The sequence below is a fragment of the Erpetoichthys calabaricus genome, chromosome 15 (genome assembly GCF_900747795.2).
Source record: "Erpetoichthys calabaricus chromosome 15, fErpCal1.3, whole genome shotgun sequence".
NCBI classification, from domain to species: domain Eukaryota; kingdom Metazoa; phylum Chordata; class Cladistia; order Polypteriformes; family Polypteridae; genus Erpetoichthys; species Erpetoichthys calabaricus.
In genome coordinates this window covers 93,568,312-93,586,246 of record NC_041408.2, presented here as the reverse complement: position 1 = coordinate 93,586,246, position 17,935 = coordinate 93,568,312, and the positions used below count along the sequence as shown (strand labels likewise).

At 43.2% G+C, this 17,935-nt stretch overlaps 1 protein-coding gene across 1 annotated transcript; it reads left to right on the top strand.

Moving 5' to 3' along the window:
- Positions 1–2,739: 2,739 nt before the first annotated feature.
- eif4a3 (eukaryotic translation initiation factor 4A3) lies at positions 2,740–16,758 on the top strand. Its single transcript, XM_028820948.2, has 12 exons — positions 2,740–3,011; positions 6,015–6,087; positions 8,509–8,575; positions 8,738–8,800; positions 10,284–10,416; positions 10,726–10,806; positions 13,382–13,523; positions 13,697–13,835; positions 14,788–14,903; positions 15,379–15,486; positions 15,603–15,730; positions 16,501–16,758. The coding sequence occupies exons 1-12, from the start codon at positions 2,858–2,860 to the stop codon at positions 16,515–16,517; spliced, it is 1,221 nt and encodes a 406-aa protein (XP_028676781.1). The 5' UTR covers positions 2,740–2,857; the 3' UTR covers positions 16,518–16,758.
- The last annotated feature ends 1,177 nt before the right edge of the window (positions 16,759–17,935 follow it).

Here is a 17,935-nt window from a genome sequence, read left to right as displayed (position 1 = left end):
ACTCGGAGGATGAGATGTTCTGATTTCTCCAGCACCTTTAATACCAACCAGCCATCCTTGTCAAGGTTTAAACTCAGAGATGTGCAGGTGGATGAGCCTGTGGGGGTCCTGGATGATGGACGATCTGTGGGGCCGACTACAGTGTGTGACAATCAGGGGCTGTGTGAGCACCACAAGGGACAGGCCTGTCACTTTGCACACCTCCGACTAGAAATACAACAGCAGGTCTCACAGTGTAGAGATATGGCAACAACTACACATTAAGCCCGTTACAATAACGGGCGCTAGAACAGTAGTCCATAAACATCAGTAGGAACAGTCGATATTAAATGGCAAGGGACCTTTTACCTCATTAAATTTTTTCTGTGAAATGCCTGTAATTTTCTCTGACAGTAATGCTGGCTTTGCTGTCCGTAATATGCGCTTACTTTTCTGTCACAACGGTGGGCAATCAGCAGATTCTCCCCAACAACTGATGTAATGTGCGCGAAAATTAATCTACTTTTAAAAGTCATCATATTGTAATATCATGAAAATTCGTATATTTAGGAAAACCCCTTCAACGACTTACACTTTACCGGGCCAAGCTTTCTTAATTGCAAATCTGACATCCTCAGAGTGAACACTTGCACAACAATGGAGACAACTTACGTGAGAAAGGAACGACCATCTCTGAACCGAGGAGGGGGCCTAAGGGTACTCACCATCTCACAATGCTGTGATTGCAGCCATTCCCCAATGCTCTGTGAATGGTACTCATGGCCATCGATCAATGGATATTGGCATATCATTGATCACACGGCCCATTGTTAGTCAATGCTGCTAGGTTTGGTCATCATGCAAAGGTACTGTTTATAAGGTTGGAGAAACCGGCAGTCGACTGAGACTAAGGAAGTCATTTGGATGAGTGATGTAACGTATCAACCTGGAAAAAGAGTTAAACTACTTCTTAGTGTTTTTACCCTGGTGTCCTGTGTGTTTGTCTGTTGGGTTTAAGGGTTAACAGTGACCCCTAACATCCACAATATATATATATATATATATATATATATATATATATGGACTAACATGGAGGCATTTCACACAAACAGTTGGGGAACGCCTGGATGGCTCTACTCAAATAAGGCAGCCATCTGCAGTGCCATGGCAAAAGCGCTCACTCTGGACTTCTTCTCTTTTCCTCACAGACCACAGGACAAGTCCCCAATGTGCCATCATGTCACACTAGTATATCTCCGAACCTCCCGCTTCTTCTGTTTAAAGACAAAAGGTATCAGAAGTTAGTGCTCAGTCGGCCCACACTTGTTTAGCACACAAAACTCCACGAGAAACACCTCATTTCAGTTTTATGAATTAAATTTGGTACCCATCTGGTTCCCCAACTCTTAATCGTTCTCGGTTTTTCTTTTTTTTGGAAGAATTACAATATACTGTATACTACTAATGAAACGTTTAGAACACCTCGTTTTTTATTCTTCAAATTTAAACAGTTGAGATGCAATGAATGATCTAAAATGGTGAAAAGGTAAGCAGTAAACTGCCAGAGGTTTAAATTCAAAGTTTTGCAAAAACTGACAAAAAGGAAATTTCAGAATATTTCAAATGGGCCTTCATTGGGGAACAACTAACGGGTTACAACCTCCAGATGTTCTGCAGCAATTAAAGTGAATGAAGCCTTGAAAGTTGAAGCAAACAATTTGTACAGGTGTCCCAACTTCTGCTGATTACTTAAAAATCCCTCTGTGTGTCTTAAAGCAGAGTTGGTGCAGACTGAGTCACTACACACTCTTAAGTACAACTTGGAAAAGATTACACTGGTAAATGGCAATTAACTAATGAAAGGAGACAGAGCATTATTACCCTCACAAAGTGTAGGCCTTTCATTTAGAGAAATGGACAAGAAAAATAGCGTCAGCGAGTCCAGTGGTGTCCTACACAATCTAAAGGCAATTGGAAACTGGAAGGAACTCTGATAGGAGGAGATCTGGCAGCCCCAACGTCACAAGCCAATCAGAAGATAAGTTTGTGAGGGTCAACAGCTGGCATCTCACAGCACAACATCATCAAGCACAGCTTCACAGTGCAGGTCACAAACAGCTTCTACTGTAAAGAGGAGACTTTGTCCACAGCTGGTATTTCAAAATACCAAATTATTTAAAATTATACAAAGTTATTGTCTGTCTGTATACCGGCATTGTTATCACTCTTTAATTTAATATTGTTCTTTATCAATATGCTGCTGCTGGAGTATGTTAATTTCCCCTTGGGATTAATAAAGTATCTATCTATCTATTCTGAAACTTCCTTTTTGTCAGTTTTAGGTTAGCAAAAATTTAAATTTACACTACGGCAGTGTACTGCTTACCTTTTTACCATTTTGGGTCATCCACTGCATTTCAACTGATTACATCTGAGGAAAAACGGAGGTGTTCTAAACCTTTTGACCGGTAGCGTATATCAAACGTGCCTTCAAAACAAGAGGCTATGGCCTCCCCCAACAACACTATAAGCCTTACGCTTATTGCCACATCCCTTCCGTAATGCGGCGCTGGGTTATCTTTTGCTTTCATGTTTAATGACTAACTTCGAACTTCAATTGAGGTACAACTCTGCCAAAAAGCCGAGCTGCCACCGATGCCAATGCCGTTTCTGCAGAGCGCGGATTGTCCTAACCGTCCAGCCCACCGCGTGGTCACGTGTCAGTCGCGGATGCTTGACGTAACCCATTTGGCGCAGGACTTTGACGTCACAAGGCCCCTTTTTTGCGCTAGGCCGCTGTTGCTGCGGGTTGTTGCTCGTTGGATTCCGGAGTGGAATAGTTGTTACCGGGGAGTTTGGTTTTTCTTTTTTGCTAACAATGACCACGCAAACAGTCTCGGTGAGGAAGCGAATCCTCAAAGAGGAGGACATGACAAAAGTGGAGTTTGAAACTAGCGAGGAGGTCGACGTGACGCCGACTTTCGACACTATGGGCCTACGAGAGGACCTCCTCCGTGGGATCTACGCGTACGGTGAGTCCGGGGCTCGCACACGTTTTGTATGTCAAGCCATATGGATTTATGGGGCTGCCTGAGCTTCGTTTTGTTCTGAGATAGACATGTGCTTTATATATAATTATACATTTTATATAAACGCGTGGAATTTACGGCTCGAATGTCGAAAAATCTCGCATTCTCCAGCCCACTAATCTAGTTCGGGTTTGCGGGTGGCAGTTTGCCAGTTATTATTTATTTTATCCAAGGGGACTTACAAAGCGAGTCCTAATACAATAGAAGAATGAGGCGCGCACAATGGAGTAGGACTGCTACATAATTCTTCTTAAATAGACGAAGACAACCATGCGAAATGTCGACCGAAATCTCCTACGTTGTATATACCTGTCCGTGTTACTCGTTCCATTCCGTCATCGCTTTGACGAGGTCGTAGTTGAAGGCGCTTCTCGTTTCGTTTGTGTGCCGGACGGTAGCGGCGCTTAGAAGATGTGATTGGGTGACCCGTTTAAGGTTCTGCGCGGTGAGTGGCAGCCTTGAGTTCAATGGAAACTGTTCTCCCTTCAGCTTTGTTAACGTTTATTTAGTCGTTTCAAACTAAAGCGCAATTGGTCTGTGAGGCTTGATATCTCGGGAAGCGGGCTGAATGGTGAACGTTCGTGATCTTCACGAAAGAGACCCCCGATGGCAGAAGATCTGCGTTTGTACCTCAAGCAGAAACTTCTTTGTAGAACATCATGACGTGCCTTCCAGATGTTTTCTGCTCTTTCTCGACCACTCCAGTCTGCAGTTGAATGGCGTCTGGCGATGCCACCACTGCATGGCACTAAATCTCAGTCCAGGCTCTTGATGTGTAGTACTTGGCTGTTGGAACGAGCTGCCCACCTCACCTAACATTTCAGTCTTTAAGAAACGTTTGAAGACCCTGCTGTTTGGGCTTTCTTTGGAACTAAGGAATTGTCACTCGCATGGATTTTGATTTGAGCTCCTCACCGTGATGGCCAATTTTGTCACCTTGTCCTGTCAAACTCCAGACTGATGTTTATTTGATTATGTTGATCGCATTTGTAAGTTGCTTTGGCTAAAAGTTTCTGCCAAACAAATACACGTACGCGTCCACCTGGTGGGCTCAGCCTCATAATCCCAAACTAGAACACAATCGATGAAAACTAAACTGATTGCTTTCTTGTTATCCTTCATCATTTCTGTGAAAGACCAAATGTGAGATACAAGGATTAATGGTATAAACGCTTAGAGTAAAAATGCCAAAAATGAATCTAAATAATGTATGTGTGCTTTATTGATTACACAAAGATGTTTGGTAAAGTGAAGCGTGAAGAAATGCTAAATATTTTAAGAAGTTTACCACTTGATGCAAAAGACATTTGATTATCTTTTAATTATCTTTTTCATTCGCTGTCCAGCTATTAATGAAGCTGGACTGGCAGCAGTTGTAAGAATCAACAGTGAACTCGGAGAATGGAAGTCGATAAGAAGAGGAATACGACAAGGCCGTGGTCTTGTGCCAGATGTTTTCTCGTTGTACAGCTAAATGATTGAAAGAGATGCTGAAGAAATGATAGGAATAAAGTGTCAGTGTTACCAGGGTGCGATGGGCAGATGACGCTGTGCTTGTTACTAAAAGGAAACTGTTAAATGTGTGTGTAGAATGGGCCGGGAATGAGGGCAGTGTGGGTGAATGTAACGGACAGTCTGTGGTCGCAGGGAGCAGGTGCCGATCCTGGCAGCACTAATGGTGAAAATCGCACTGCAGCACCACAAGGCTCACTCGCGCGCACGGGCCTGTCGAGATTATTACATTATTTACCTCGTCAGAATTCTTTTTTCTGACTGTGATCGTTTTCACACAATTGCTTAAATTCGGGATTTCACATTCAAATGTCTCAAGCTGCTTTACAGACCCCTTTGTGTCTGCTGGTTCATCCAGCACGTGAAGAGTGAGACTGAGAGAACGAGGCAAAGGTACGAGAAGACGACGAAGAAAAAGACGTCCTGTAAACGGGACATGCTGCACGTTTGAAACCGGACGTCTCAAAGCTCATCCTGCTCTACCTGCCTATTTGATCACATTTCAGTTTTTCCTGCTGTGTACCTCATCTGTTGTGCTAATGAACTGCAGCTGCTTGACTTACTGGCTGTAATGGAAACTGGAAACTTCAGCCTGTTGAATTGGCGGCTCATCCATATTATTAAACAAATGTGATCTTATCTGATCTTTCAAAATTTACCAACCAATCATTTGTGAATCTTTCATGCCATTCAGGAGAAACATTTTCACTTACCATTGGAGCAGGACTAAAATTTTGAGTGCTAACATCAAACTCTGAAAACATCCTGAAGTTCTGCTCGTTACCTGGTGGTCTGAGCAGCCGCAGGAGGTTAACATGAGGACACGTGGGTGGATGACGAGGTGTAAGCAGGAGCCAAAGTACTGTGGTCGTACAAGGGCTGAAGATGGCGAGGAGTGGGCCGCAGGTTGGCAGGGCTGTGACGGGAGTGCATTTCTGTTCAGAGTATTTATCTGTCGACGCTCTGAAGTTCACGATCAGATGGCCTTCTCTTCCTCACTTGTCTGTGCGTTGCTGTGTTATCACAAGACTTGTACTAGTGAAGGTATAGAGGCAGAAAAAATGTTAATCACAATTGTTTTAGTGACAACACCATTTTCATGAGTGGGCCCACCCATAGCTACAGGAACAGTTTAGAGTCTCCAGTTAACCTAACCTACACTTTGAGATTTGAGAGGAAAACCCAACAAGGGGTGCCTGTTTACATTTAACATTTTGAATATCCGACGGCTTATCGCATAGCCTATAGTTTTATTTTCCACTATATGGTGGTGTGTGTCTAAAGTTTGTAGGAAAGTACAGGCGCCCGTGTTTATAGAACACAATGTCTTTTTTTTTTTTTTTTAAGTGAGTGATTGGGCACATTTTTAAATACTATAACGATGGGTCGATGTCTTGAGTTGTTTATTAATTATGTGTTTGTTTGTCTGTCCAGGTTTTGAGAAGCCATCTGCAATCCAACAGAGAGCGATCAAGCAGATCATCAAGGGCAGGGATGTGATTGCACAGTAAGTCGACTTGCTTCTCTTGGGTTAACAGCGTAATGCAGTGGACCGTTCTGTTAAGTTCAGTTCATAATTCTCCGGCTGGCCTCCATTCTGGAGCTCCTCGGTGTTGGGAGTCACTCACTTGCTCATTTAGTTTGCGTCAGACTCCCCTCTTTTACCTCCCACTAATTCCTTATTTAGCTTTCATTTCCTTGCAAAACCACATAGCAGTCCTAGAGCAGCTTTCCCTGTGGATTTCCCCTTGGGATTAATAAAGTATCTATCTATCTATCTATCTATCTATCTATCTATCTATCTATCTATCTATCAAAAAAATTATATCTATTATATAGTGCCTTTCATATCTATCTATATCTATCTATCAAAAAAGTTCTATCTATTATATAGTGCCTTTCATATCTATCTATCAATCTATCTATTATATAGTGCCTTTTGCATCTATCTATCTAACAAAAAAGGTTTTCTATTATATAGTGCCTTTCATATCTATCTATCTATCTATCTATCTATCTATCTAATTCCTGCAGTAAGTGTTTGGTGTTTTAGCAACACGTCAGCTTTCAGTCTCCTACGGGTTCTCGGTAGACAGCAGAAAGTGTCGCCTAGTGTTTCAGATGAGGCTGACTGGCTGCTCGCTTAATCGAAGGAGAGAACGTTAACTTTAGGGCTGCCTTGATTAACGCTTAACTACTCACACTCCTGTATTTTGTACACCAATCGCAGTTATTTTTATCCAACGTCCTTTCACTTGAACCTACCAGCAGCATCCGCCATCTCTCCTCAGCTTCATTCACTACAAGTCCAGTGTCGCAGTGGTGTTCCTCCAGTGTGCCCCCAGGCAGTTTTATGAGTGGATGCCCAGTCACCAGTTCCATGTGGCATATTTGGTACTTCTATAAGTATGACAATGATGAGATGTTTCTTCTGGCAATGACTTTGTCTGCAAAGAACATTCGGCAACTGAAGTGTGAACCCTGTGCAAATCCTTCAGTGGATCAAAGTGTGACGGGTGACGAGTGAGCGCTGGAGAAGTGGAGATTTATATTCAGATAGTCCTAGACGGGGGTCATACTGTTCAGTAACATGGGATTACATTACAGGGTGGTCCAGATCTAATTATGCAATTATTGCATTGCATTAAAAGTTGCATAGTTAGATCTGGACCACCCTATACATTACAAACATGTACAGTTTAAAATGATTGCAATATTTTATATTATAACCTCACAGCGTGCATATAAATAGCCATTTTAACAGGGGTGCATAAAGTAGACCACGCGAGTTAAGGGTTAATCAGTTTAAGTGACCAATCAATTAAAAACCCAGTCATACCTTCTTACTGGACAGTCGTCCCTGCCAGTAGCACCAGCTAATTAACCCAATTTGCACAAAGGGGACATTCTGTTGTGATGTGCCCAGTCATGGTGGTATCTACACCATTCGCTAAAGAAGGTTCCTCCAAATATTGGGCAAGTCCCCTCATTTGTGATCTTGGAGGAGTTTTACTATTTTTTCATAGCCTGATGTTTTCAAATTCTATATATAATATTGTTCAATAAATATTAAAATACAGCACACAATCAAATACCTACTTGAATTATTTGGATAAAATTAGTTATTGGATTAATCAATAAAAACAAACGTCAATACTACTTATTGTTTGGCAGTCCAAGGTGACTCCCAGCATTCGAGAGACACACCAGTGGAGCGCTGAGCTTCTCCAAGTCAGTCCTGGGGACCCCCGGTGGCTGCAGCTTCTGGGCTAATTATGTGATGTGTTGTTGGGAACAAAATAGAAATTAGAAAAGTAAGTTTGGTCAAAAAAATATATATATAATTAAAATGTACCAAGCAGTTGTATGGGAATAATGTATTTTTTTTTTACTTTTTAACAATATTTTCATCTTGATTTTCATTCTACTTTTCTAAGTGTATCCATTATTGACTAATGAGTGGGTCAGACGCAGAAGTAGTTTCAGCCTTTCATGATTCAGTGCTGCCTGCTCTGCTCGTTTTTAATTGTCATTATTAAGATACAACAAAGGGGCGAACACTGCACAGAGAAAGGGCAAAATACAAAACGTTTTAAAAGCCACGCTTATATTAAGTTAAAAAGTAAAAAACAAGTCTGTCATACATCACTCGTAAAATAAAAGCTTGGGCGCTTGTCATCAATCAACATTCAGAAACACTTCTTAAAATCTCAGCAAAGCGCCCACCTTTTATTTTACGAGTGATGCATGACAGACTTGTTTTTTACTTTTTAACTTAATATAAGCGTAGTTTTTAATACATAAACGGACATTCATTTGAATGTTTAGTTGCCAACCTTTAAAGCCACACCAGTTAACCTTTGCAGGGTATAAATAAAGTGAGTTATTGGAGGGCAGATGGGATTTCAAGTCTGTTGTTTGCTTTCAGGTCTCAGTCTGGTACTGGAAAGACGGCCACCTTCTGTGTTTCTGTGCTGCAGTGCCTGGATATTCAGGTATGAAGTCTCCTCTCCTGACTAATGAAGTGCAGCCGCCCTTTGTGTTTTCCTTTACATGAATGTTGCAAAATTAATTCTCATATTTTTTTTCTTTTTTAATTCTTCACCTTGGAGTCAAAACAAAATGAGATTTATGCAAATTTTTAAAATTCTTTTAAGGTCCGGGAAACTCAGGCACTCATCTTGGCTCCTACCAGAGAGTTGGCAGGACAAATCCAGAAGGTAAGAATTCAGTTTTCTGAAAGAAGAAAGTTTGATTACTCAAAAGGCAGACTGTGGAGGAATGGAGGCGCCGCGCGCTCGTTAGAATCGGCTCATTCCGGTGGGACTCGCGCTGTGTGCCGTTTTTTATATTTTGGACCTGTGTGAAGCCTAAAGTGACACGTCTGTCTTGTGAGATTAACTCTCTTGTCGTAAATGTTGGAGGAGTTAGATACTTTATTAATCCTAAGGGGAAATTCACATTGAGTTAGGCAGTGAGTGCAAGCAGATTGCTCGATCGTTTTAGCACAAGACTGCCATCTAGTTGGCAGCAGTCAGCATGCAGGTAAGTAGGTGTATCTACCTACCTGTTCTCTTATTCTACTTTCAGATAAGGGTTAGGCTCTGAGGCTAGGGATCTGCACTGGCAATTGGAAGGTTGCCGGTTCGAATCCCGTAAAATGCCAGTAGGGACTCTGCTCTGTTGGGCCCTTGAGCAAGGAAGGCCCTTAGCCTGCAATTGGTCAGCGCTTTGAGTAGTGAGAAAAGTGCTATCTAAATGCAAAGAATTATTATTATTAACAACACTTGGTCTGCTGCTGCCTTGGCCTCCATGCAACGGGGTCTGATTATCTGCTGGTGCTGTTGGCCACTGAGTAACTGACTTCTTAATTTGCACATTTATCACGTGCTGAGCGATCTTTCACTTTGTAATAATATTTCAATGCTCAGTTCTAAAGTAAAGTGGGAGGGTGTGCTCAGTGAAGACTTTTCACACTAGTTTTGTCATAATTTACATTGAAAATTGCACCGAGTGAGACGATCACCTGAGAAGCGTTGGATCGGTCCTCACACTTTGACATCGATATTAATACCAGCTCTCTGACGTCGGTACCAAAACGGTTCAGACACACGTACTGGATGGCTCCACAACTCCCCTCCCTACTCCAGACTCTCTGGTGCGCCACGTCATTGTGGGTGGAGGTGTAGTTGAGGTCCTCCCTGTGCAGTTCTGATCACATCGAGCAAAACAGCCATTTTTTCCTCACACTACCGTAACAAGCATTCTTTTTTTTTTTTTTGTTCTTTATTTTGCTTTGTTCATTTTCTTGTATTAGGAATTTTAGTTTTCTCAGACCCCTTGGGGGGGTTGGAGTGCACCCCTGGAGCAATTACAGGTTAAGGGTCTCGCTCAGGGGCCCAGCAGAGTAGGATCTCTTTTGGCAGTGACGGGGATTTGAACCGACAACCTTCTGGATGCCAGCACAGATCCTTAGCCTCAGAACCAAGGGGGATTGGGGGGGGGGGGGCTTTGTTTGGGATTGCGAGGAAGGCAAAGGTTTACTTTCAGTACCGAAAATCCCCTAAAAATGTGGGGTTTTCAGTATTTTTCCAGTGCTGCTCTACCTACTCGAACCTCCGTGTTGTGTTGAGCCAGTGGAAAACAAACCAATTTAAAATGTCTGCCTGGGAATGCACGGTTCACTCACTTTGATTTTTGCAGGTTCTTCTGGCTCTTGGTGACTTCATGAATGTGCAGTGTCACGCTTGTATCGGAGGGACAAATGTTGGAGAAGACATCAGAAAACTTGACTACGGGCAGCACGTTGTCGCTGGCACTCCAGGGCGAGTGTTTGGTAAGAATGATGTTGTGTGACGATACATTAATGTTGGTCAGGGTGGTGCTCTCTGTGTGTGCGTTTGGTTTTCTAAGTGTATTGCATGTTGTCTGTCCATTGTCATCGATGACACAATGCCATAAGAAATAAGTCAGAGTCATGTGGTACTTAAGGGAAAGTTTTGTTTTGCACATTGGAGGCCACCATTTTTTTAAAAATGTATTTATTTCATATAATTAGGCCTGGTGCTGTGCACAAACGGAACAGATTTGTGTAAACTAATTATTGAGACTTTAACAAAATCCATTTTGTCCCCCCATAAAACAGACATGATTCGCAGGAGAAGCCTACGGACGCGGGCTATCAAAATGTTGGTTCTTGATGAAGCTGACGAAATGCTGAACAAAGGTATGCTCTTTGGCTACTGGCATCTATTCCCAGTGCCCATCTTTTCATTTTGTGTGCTCCACGTTCTTGTCTTGATGCCAAGTCTATACCAGTGTTTTTATTTAAAGACGCTTTTTATATAAAACCAGTAACTGTGCACTGCACGGAATACAACTTGACTTGCGGTTCTCCTCCCTGTTTCTTTCTCTGTACGTTTATCATTCGTTTGCTCAGAGGTTGATGCGTTTGCTGTTTCCTTATCTCCACCCTGGCGGCCTGCTTCTTCTCTTCTTTCATTGGCATCTTTTTGCATTTAAACTAATGAAGTCCGTGTTTGTGTTTCAATTAATTAGTACGTTATGTTTAATTTTTCACTTAAGCCGGAACTTAAGTCTTCAATCTGCCTCAAGAATGATTTAAGCTATGAAGAGGTAGAGGAAGTGACGGTGAAGGTGGTAGTGATGAGAGCAGTGCCAGTGCACATGTGCCGCTGCTGAGAGTTGATTCTACAATAAAAATAAAAAGAGGAATAACCTTGGAGGTCAATCGTCACCCTGAAAGCGGATAGTAGACATCACGTAGTATATGTGTACCAAATTTCAGGTCAATGGGTCAAACGGTTTGCGAGTGACAGGTGATTTAAAATCCTGGACAGACAAACGGACAGCCACGTTAGCATATTACATAAGAAGATGAGTTGCCAGCAAAAATCTGAGTGCCTTTGGATGACAGGATTTAAAGTTCTCATAGTTTGCTATTGGAGTGCTCACCGAGGTTTAGAGCTCTGACTACACTTGGAGTACTAAGCCCTTTCTAAACGTAGGCTCATCAGGGCCCCGCGCAGCACCAGTATGACGCTTGATTGTAAGCACCACAAGTTGGACTTTAACCTTCATAGTAAGTTCCAGCTAGATGAGGAGACATACTGGACAGTGAAAATGACTGCTGTGCCAGCTAAAGGGGAGAGATGAGCCTAAGTAACGTATGTTGGAGTGTAGGGGAAGGCCAAAGAAACACCAGTGACATTAGTGAACGGCAGACGGTCCTCTCCTCGTCATCGGCAGTCATTTACTGTTTGAAGTACAGAGAGCTGTAGGCCCGCTCTCCTCGTAGATTATGTTCTTATTATTCAGTCTGTTTCTGTCCGCTAAGCTGCCTCCATATCTTTTTACGTTCTAAAAATCTAAAAAGGTTTCTGCTTTTAGCTACATGGCTTGGTTGACTTGTTCCAGACTCCCACAATCCTCTGTGTGAAGAAGTACGTCTTTGCTTACACATCAAACACACTTCATGAAGTTTATTGCCTTTTTCATCACATTTCCAGTCTTCAGTCACATTAGAAATCAAAGGTGGCAGCGTCCTTACAAGCTGAACGGCGGCCGTTTTGAGTCACTGAAGTCAAACACTAAAAGGTTCATTTCATTGAGTGGCTGACCTTACTGAAGTCCTGCTTTCTACAAAAAAGCTCATTTCTAATGTTCTTCTGAAAAGGTCAAATAACAGTAAGTCAGAGTACACGGCGTGCATTTCATCTGATCTATAAACGTCTACGCGTGGAAGTGTGTGTGTGTGTGTGGGTCGGTCTGTCCGTCCACCCGGGAAGTGAGAGGTGGAGTCGGGGTGAGGGCTCCACCTCTGAGGAAACCGAAATTCGTTTAGCTGCTAACAACACAAGTGATATGAGCTCTTCTTCTTCTTTGGCTGCTCCCGTTAGGGGTTGCCACAGCGGATCATCTTCCTGTCCTCGTCATCACCTGCATGTCCTCTCTCGCCACATCCATAAACCTTCTCTTAGGCCTTCCTCTTTTCCTCTTCCCTGGCAGCTCTATCCTTAGCATCCTTCTCCCAATATACCCAGCATCTCTTCTCCTGACATGTCCAAACCAATGCAATCTCGCCTCTCTGACTTTGTCTCCCAACCATCCAACTTGAGCTGACCCTCTAATGTCCTCATTTCTAATCCTGTCCATCCTCGTTACTCCCAGTGCAAATCTTAGCATCTTTAACTCTGCCACCTCCAGCTCTGTCTTCTGTGCCATCATCTCCAGCCCATATAACATAGCTGGTCTCACTACCGTCCTGTAGACCTTCACTGTCACTCTTGCTGATCCCTGTCTTTTACTAATCACTCCTGACACTCTTCTCCACCCTGCCTGCACTCTCTTCTTCACTTCTCTTCCACAATCCCCGTTACTCTGTACTGTTGATCCCAAGTATTTAAACTCCCCCACCTTCGCCAACTGCACTCCTTGCATCCTCACCATTCCACTGACTTCCTTCTCATTCACACATGTATTCTGTCCTGGTGGTCCTACTGACCTTCATTCCTCTCCTCTCATATCTCCAGGGTCTCCTCAGCCTGCTCCCTACTCTCGTTACAGATCACAATGTCATCAGCAAACATCACAGTCCACAAGTGATGTGAGCACATCGGCAAAATGAGTCCTCCTAGGAGAGAGACACCCTGAGTAGTTCCTTTCAATTACCTGACATCTCGACATTTCAGTTCTTTTTCTGACGATTTCGATCGTTTCTAGGACCCTGGGCTTACACAGCTGGTGTATTATAACTAACTTGGTGCTCTAAACTCCTCCAGGGTTCAAGGAGCAGATTTACGATGTCTACAGGTATCTTCCTCCTGCCACGCAAGTCTGTTTGATCAGCGCCACTTTACCACATGAAATCTTGGAAATGACCAACAAATTCATGACTGACCCAATCCGGATCTTGGTGAAGCGGTACGTGCCGGTTTTTTAAATTTCACTCTTGGTTGTTTCTGCATGCATACTGAGATTACAGAGAGAGGGGTTTCCTAGTTTTATATTTCAGTGGGTGATGTAAAGATTTAGAGCCGCCATCTTGCATAGAGTCGCTTAAAACAAAGAGTTTCTGCCCGTTTTTCTCCTTGCAGTGATGAGTTGACACTTGAAGGCATCAAGCAGTTCTTCGTCGCTGTGGAGAGAGAAGAGTGGAAGTTTGATACGCTCTGTGACCTGTACGATACGCTGACCATTACGCAAGCCGTCATCTTTTGTAACACAAAAAGGAAGGTTAGTCAACGTTTTTGTTTGTTTTCAGCATATTTAGGGAGCAGGGAACAATGTGACTTGAGACTTTATTTATTTTAGCCTGAATGTGTTTTTAATGATTTGCATGGAGTTAGTCCATCTTTCTCGTCGATTTGAGGACGAGTCTGTGTTATTGCACAAAGACTTCCACTCGTTACCTGTAAGTTGAATTACAAGTTTCTGTCCCAAGTGCAGTCTCCGATCATGCGGAGGTGTGCTCTGTGAAATATCTTCATCTCAGTCTCAAAAGTATTTTTACAGCGGACGTTGAGGAAGACTTCAGGGTTCTTCTAGTAGAGTTTATGAGCTGCAAGTAGTAAAAGGAATCATTTAATGACAGGACAGATTTTGAGGCACAGCCATTGCCAAGAGGTAAATCTATTGTCAATATTGGGGGCTTCACCCCCTGCTCGCTTTGCTTGCCAACCCCCTGGCCTGCGCTACCCACCTGCCACTTCACGTCTCTGCCGCCCACGTGGTGTGGATTTCACTTTCACCAAACAACAAATCTACGCCTCTTCGTTGTGAAGAAACACAACTTTTCCCTGATGGCAACACGAAGTAGATGATCTACAAGTCTCCGACTTAAACTTTAATATATTCGATCTTTTCGCTGTCCCGTTATTTCACCAAGTAATAATTTCCGTATGTTTGCACTAATGCGATCATTTTTCTGAGCCTTGTGTGTGTGCTTATTAAAGTACTTGAAGGCAGATTCAAGTGAGCAAAAGTAGCGACGACGCACTTCGATTTCAGGTTATTCAAAAGTTTGTGAAACACGAGCGGCATATCAAAGAGAAAAAATTTAAATGAATATTCTGGTTAATGGAATCACTGAAATGTGTACAGCAGCTCTGGTTTTACTGGCTTTGTTTTGCAATTTGTTTGTAGGAAGAGCTAAAGTTTGCTTTGCTTGCATGTAATTTGTCGACAGGTGGACTGGCTAACTGAGAAGATGCGAGAAGCCAACTTCACGGTGTCTTCAATGCATGGTGACATGCCTCAGAAAGAGCGAGAGTCCATCATGAAGGAGTTCCGGTCGGGTGCCAGGCAAGTGCCGTCCTCATTTGTGTGTCAAGTCATTACAAACGGCCAGAGATTCAGGTCTTCTGTTTGTGTAAGAGACAGGCCTTGGCAGGATCGGGCATCATAATGCGACTCCGGTCGTGGGAATGTGTGGGCACCATTGAGCTGCGATTCATTAATAAAGGCACCACATCACAGTATTTACGAGATATTGGGGGGGTAAAAACATAACTGAGGAGTAGCAGGTATTGGGCAGGATGAGGTGACTCCGATGTCACAAACTCCCGGTGCTTTCATTTTCCAAATCTTTTTCTCTAAATTTGATTCAACTGTAAGGCTTGCTTTGGGATTAAAATGTCCAGTCTCGTTAAATTGGATGTGAAATTCTGAAATAAATAAAAATGAAATCATCTAAAGCGTTCTTTGTTCCGTTATCAAGCTGCTTTGGGTGATTTATTAAAGGTGACACGTCATTGACGCTCTGTCTTTTCTTTTCTAGCCGTGTTCTCATTTCTACAGACGTGTGGGCAAGAGGTCTGGATGTCCCTCAAGTATCCCTGATCATCAACTATGACCTTCCAAACAACAGAGAGCTGTACATCCACAGGTAGAGCACCGAGACGTCGTCTACAGAGTCCAGCAATGCCAGCTCCCTGGCCACGTCGGTCATCGTGTGGCATATTGGTTTTCTTTTTCTTCTTATGTGCTGTATCTCTGTTGTAGAATTGGTCGATCGGGACGTTATGGACGTAAAGGTGTTGCCATCAATTTTGTGAAAAACGACGACATTCGCATTCTTCGAGACATTGAACAGTACTACTCGACGCAGATTGATGAAATGCCCATGAACGGTAATTTTAATTGTCTTTTATATAAATGTCTACGGGTGGAAGTGAGAGTGTCTGTCTGTCCGTCTGTGCCCAGAAGTTCAAGGCTACAGCATGAAGCTCAAAGAAAGCAAATTGGTCACCAAAACGAAACCTCAGAGGAAAGAGAAACTCGCTTAGCTGCTGATAGACAAGCGATGAGAATCCACAGTTTCTAGGAGCCCAGGCTTACACCGCTGGTTTATTGTATTTACCATTCTAGAGGAGGTTGGTAGTCGTGTTGAGCTGAATGTGTGAACAGAGAAGCACTTCATGAGAAGAACTCTTTGTATTTCTAGAGCGTTTTTCTGACTACTCAAAGCGCTCAGTGATTGCAGGTTAAGGGCCCAACAGAGCAGCGTGCCTATTGGCATTTACGGGATTCGAATCAGCAAACTTCCGATTGCCAGTGCAGATCCCGAGCCACCACTCTGCCAGGCCTACCTGCTGTTCGGATCGTCTATCCAGTTGCTCTTCACTCAGAAGGGTGACGGGGGACAAAGGAGCCGAGTGGTAAACCGGACGTCTGCCATCTCGATTTCACTGAACTGTAGAAGAGCAAGCGGCTGCACACCATAGACGTAGTGCTCTGGCGCTGTACACCGTAGAGGCTCTTCACCGCCACGTGACCGGGCAGCGCAGTTCAGGACGTCCCACACTTGAGCCCCCCTGTTTTGTGGATGTCGTGTTGAGACCCTGAGCTGCCATTGTATGTTGAAATGCTCCGACTTTAATTGATTTTTGTTTTATTTCAGTTGCTGATCTGATCTAACAGAAAATGGAAGAAGGGATTCTGGAAAACGTTTAATTCTGATTTTATTTTTTTTTGACCTTTTTCACTTGACGTGTTTTGAGCTCATTTTGAATAAGCCAGTAGACTTGTAAATAAACCTTTTTATGTTGGATTATGCTCGATCAGTTTGCCGTCGTTTAATGTCACGTGAACTATTGACAGATGTTTTGATGACGATGTAACATTTTAAATGAACATTAAAACCAAAAAGTGTGTCTAATGGTGTTTAGGGGGAGCCTCTTCTGTCGGTCAGTCGGTCGCCGATTTGAGTTTAGTGGAGCTTCTCGGTTCGAAGGCCTGTAAAGTCCATAATCCTCACCATCTTTAATACTTCAGTTGTTTTTCTGCAATTAGTGCGACAAAGGTGGTGTTGGGAGGCATAAAAATTGAAGTTAGTGGAAGCGAGTGAAATCAGTTACGTCTACTCGGAGGAACGATAGAAACTGTAAGTTTAATTTCCCTGACAAGTATAACTCTAGAGATTTATATTTTTAGGGAATAGTCCGCCCAAAAACGAGGCTCACATAGTGTTAGCGGTGGTCTGTCATTCATAGTGAGGCCTGAGGACATACGCAGAACAGAGACGAGTGTTGCTGATCAAACAGGCGTCCATAGAGAGCAATGCTCGCGTTTCGAGGACCCCTCAGTGGGGCTGCTTGTATAAACGAGTGAGACCGGAGGTTCCCCACTAATGCAGTAATCGGAGCTGGCGTCTCCTTGGGGTCGTCGAGGACACTTGTGATGTTTGGACCGAGACTCCGTCTGACGCACTGCCATTATAATAATACATCTTATTTATATAGCGCCTTTCTCATGCTCAAGGCACTTACAGAGGGTATACAGCATATAGCGTCGTACAGACCAGATAAACAAATAAAGAAGATTACGACTGAATTCTGAAAATGAAAATAGCATCTTGTAGCCCAAACGTGGTGTCCTTCAATAAGTGCGCGCACAAAAAAGGCGAGCTTCAAAAGGGCGACCACAATTGAGGGCGGCATTTTAATATTCTTGCTTTCGCCTTTTTATACGTTCAATCATTGCCTTTATCTAATAAATTTTCTGTAATAATTTTGTTGCGTTTGCCTTTAACCGCTGTGCCCAATTGAGGTCGCCCTTATTGAATGGAACCCAGACATGTGACTTTGTCAAACACTCACACATTTCTTAAAAGATCTCTCAAGAAAACGCTCTCCTCAACTGGAGTACCTCGGCCTTCTCATATGCCAGGCTGTGACGCCGCCACAAGCGAGTGGCCTTTCTGTGCGGTGAGGCAGCTCACATCAGCACACTTGTGGACGACTCTTCTCGATTTGGTTTTCATGTTTTTGAACTTTTAATCTTTAGTCGTCGTCTCTGTGCCCTCTGGCCTGGCAGTTGAAGTGCAAGCTGACGGC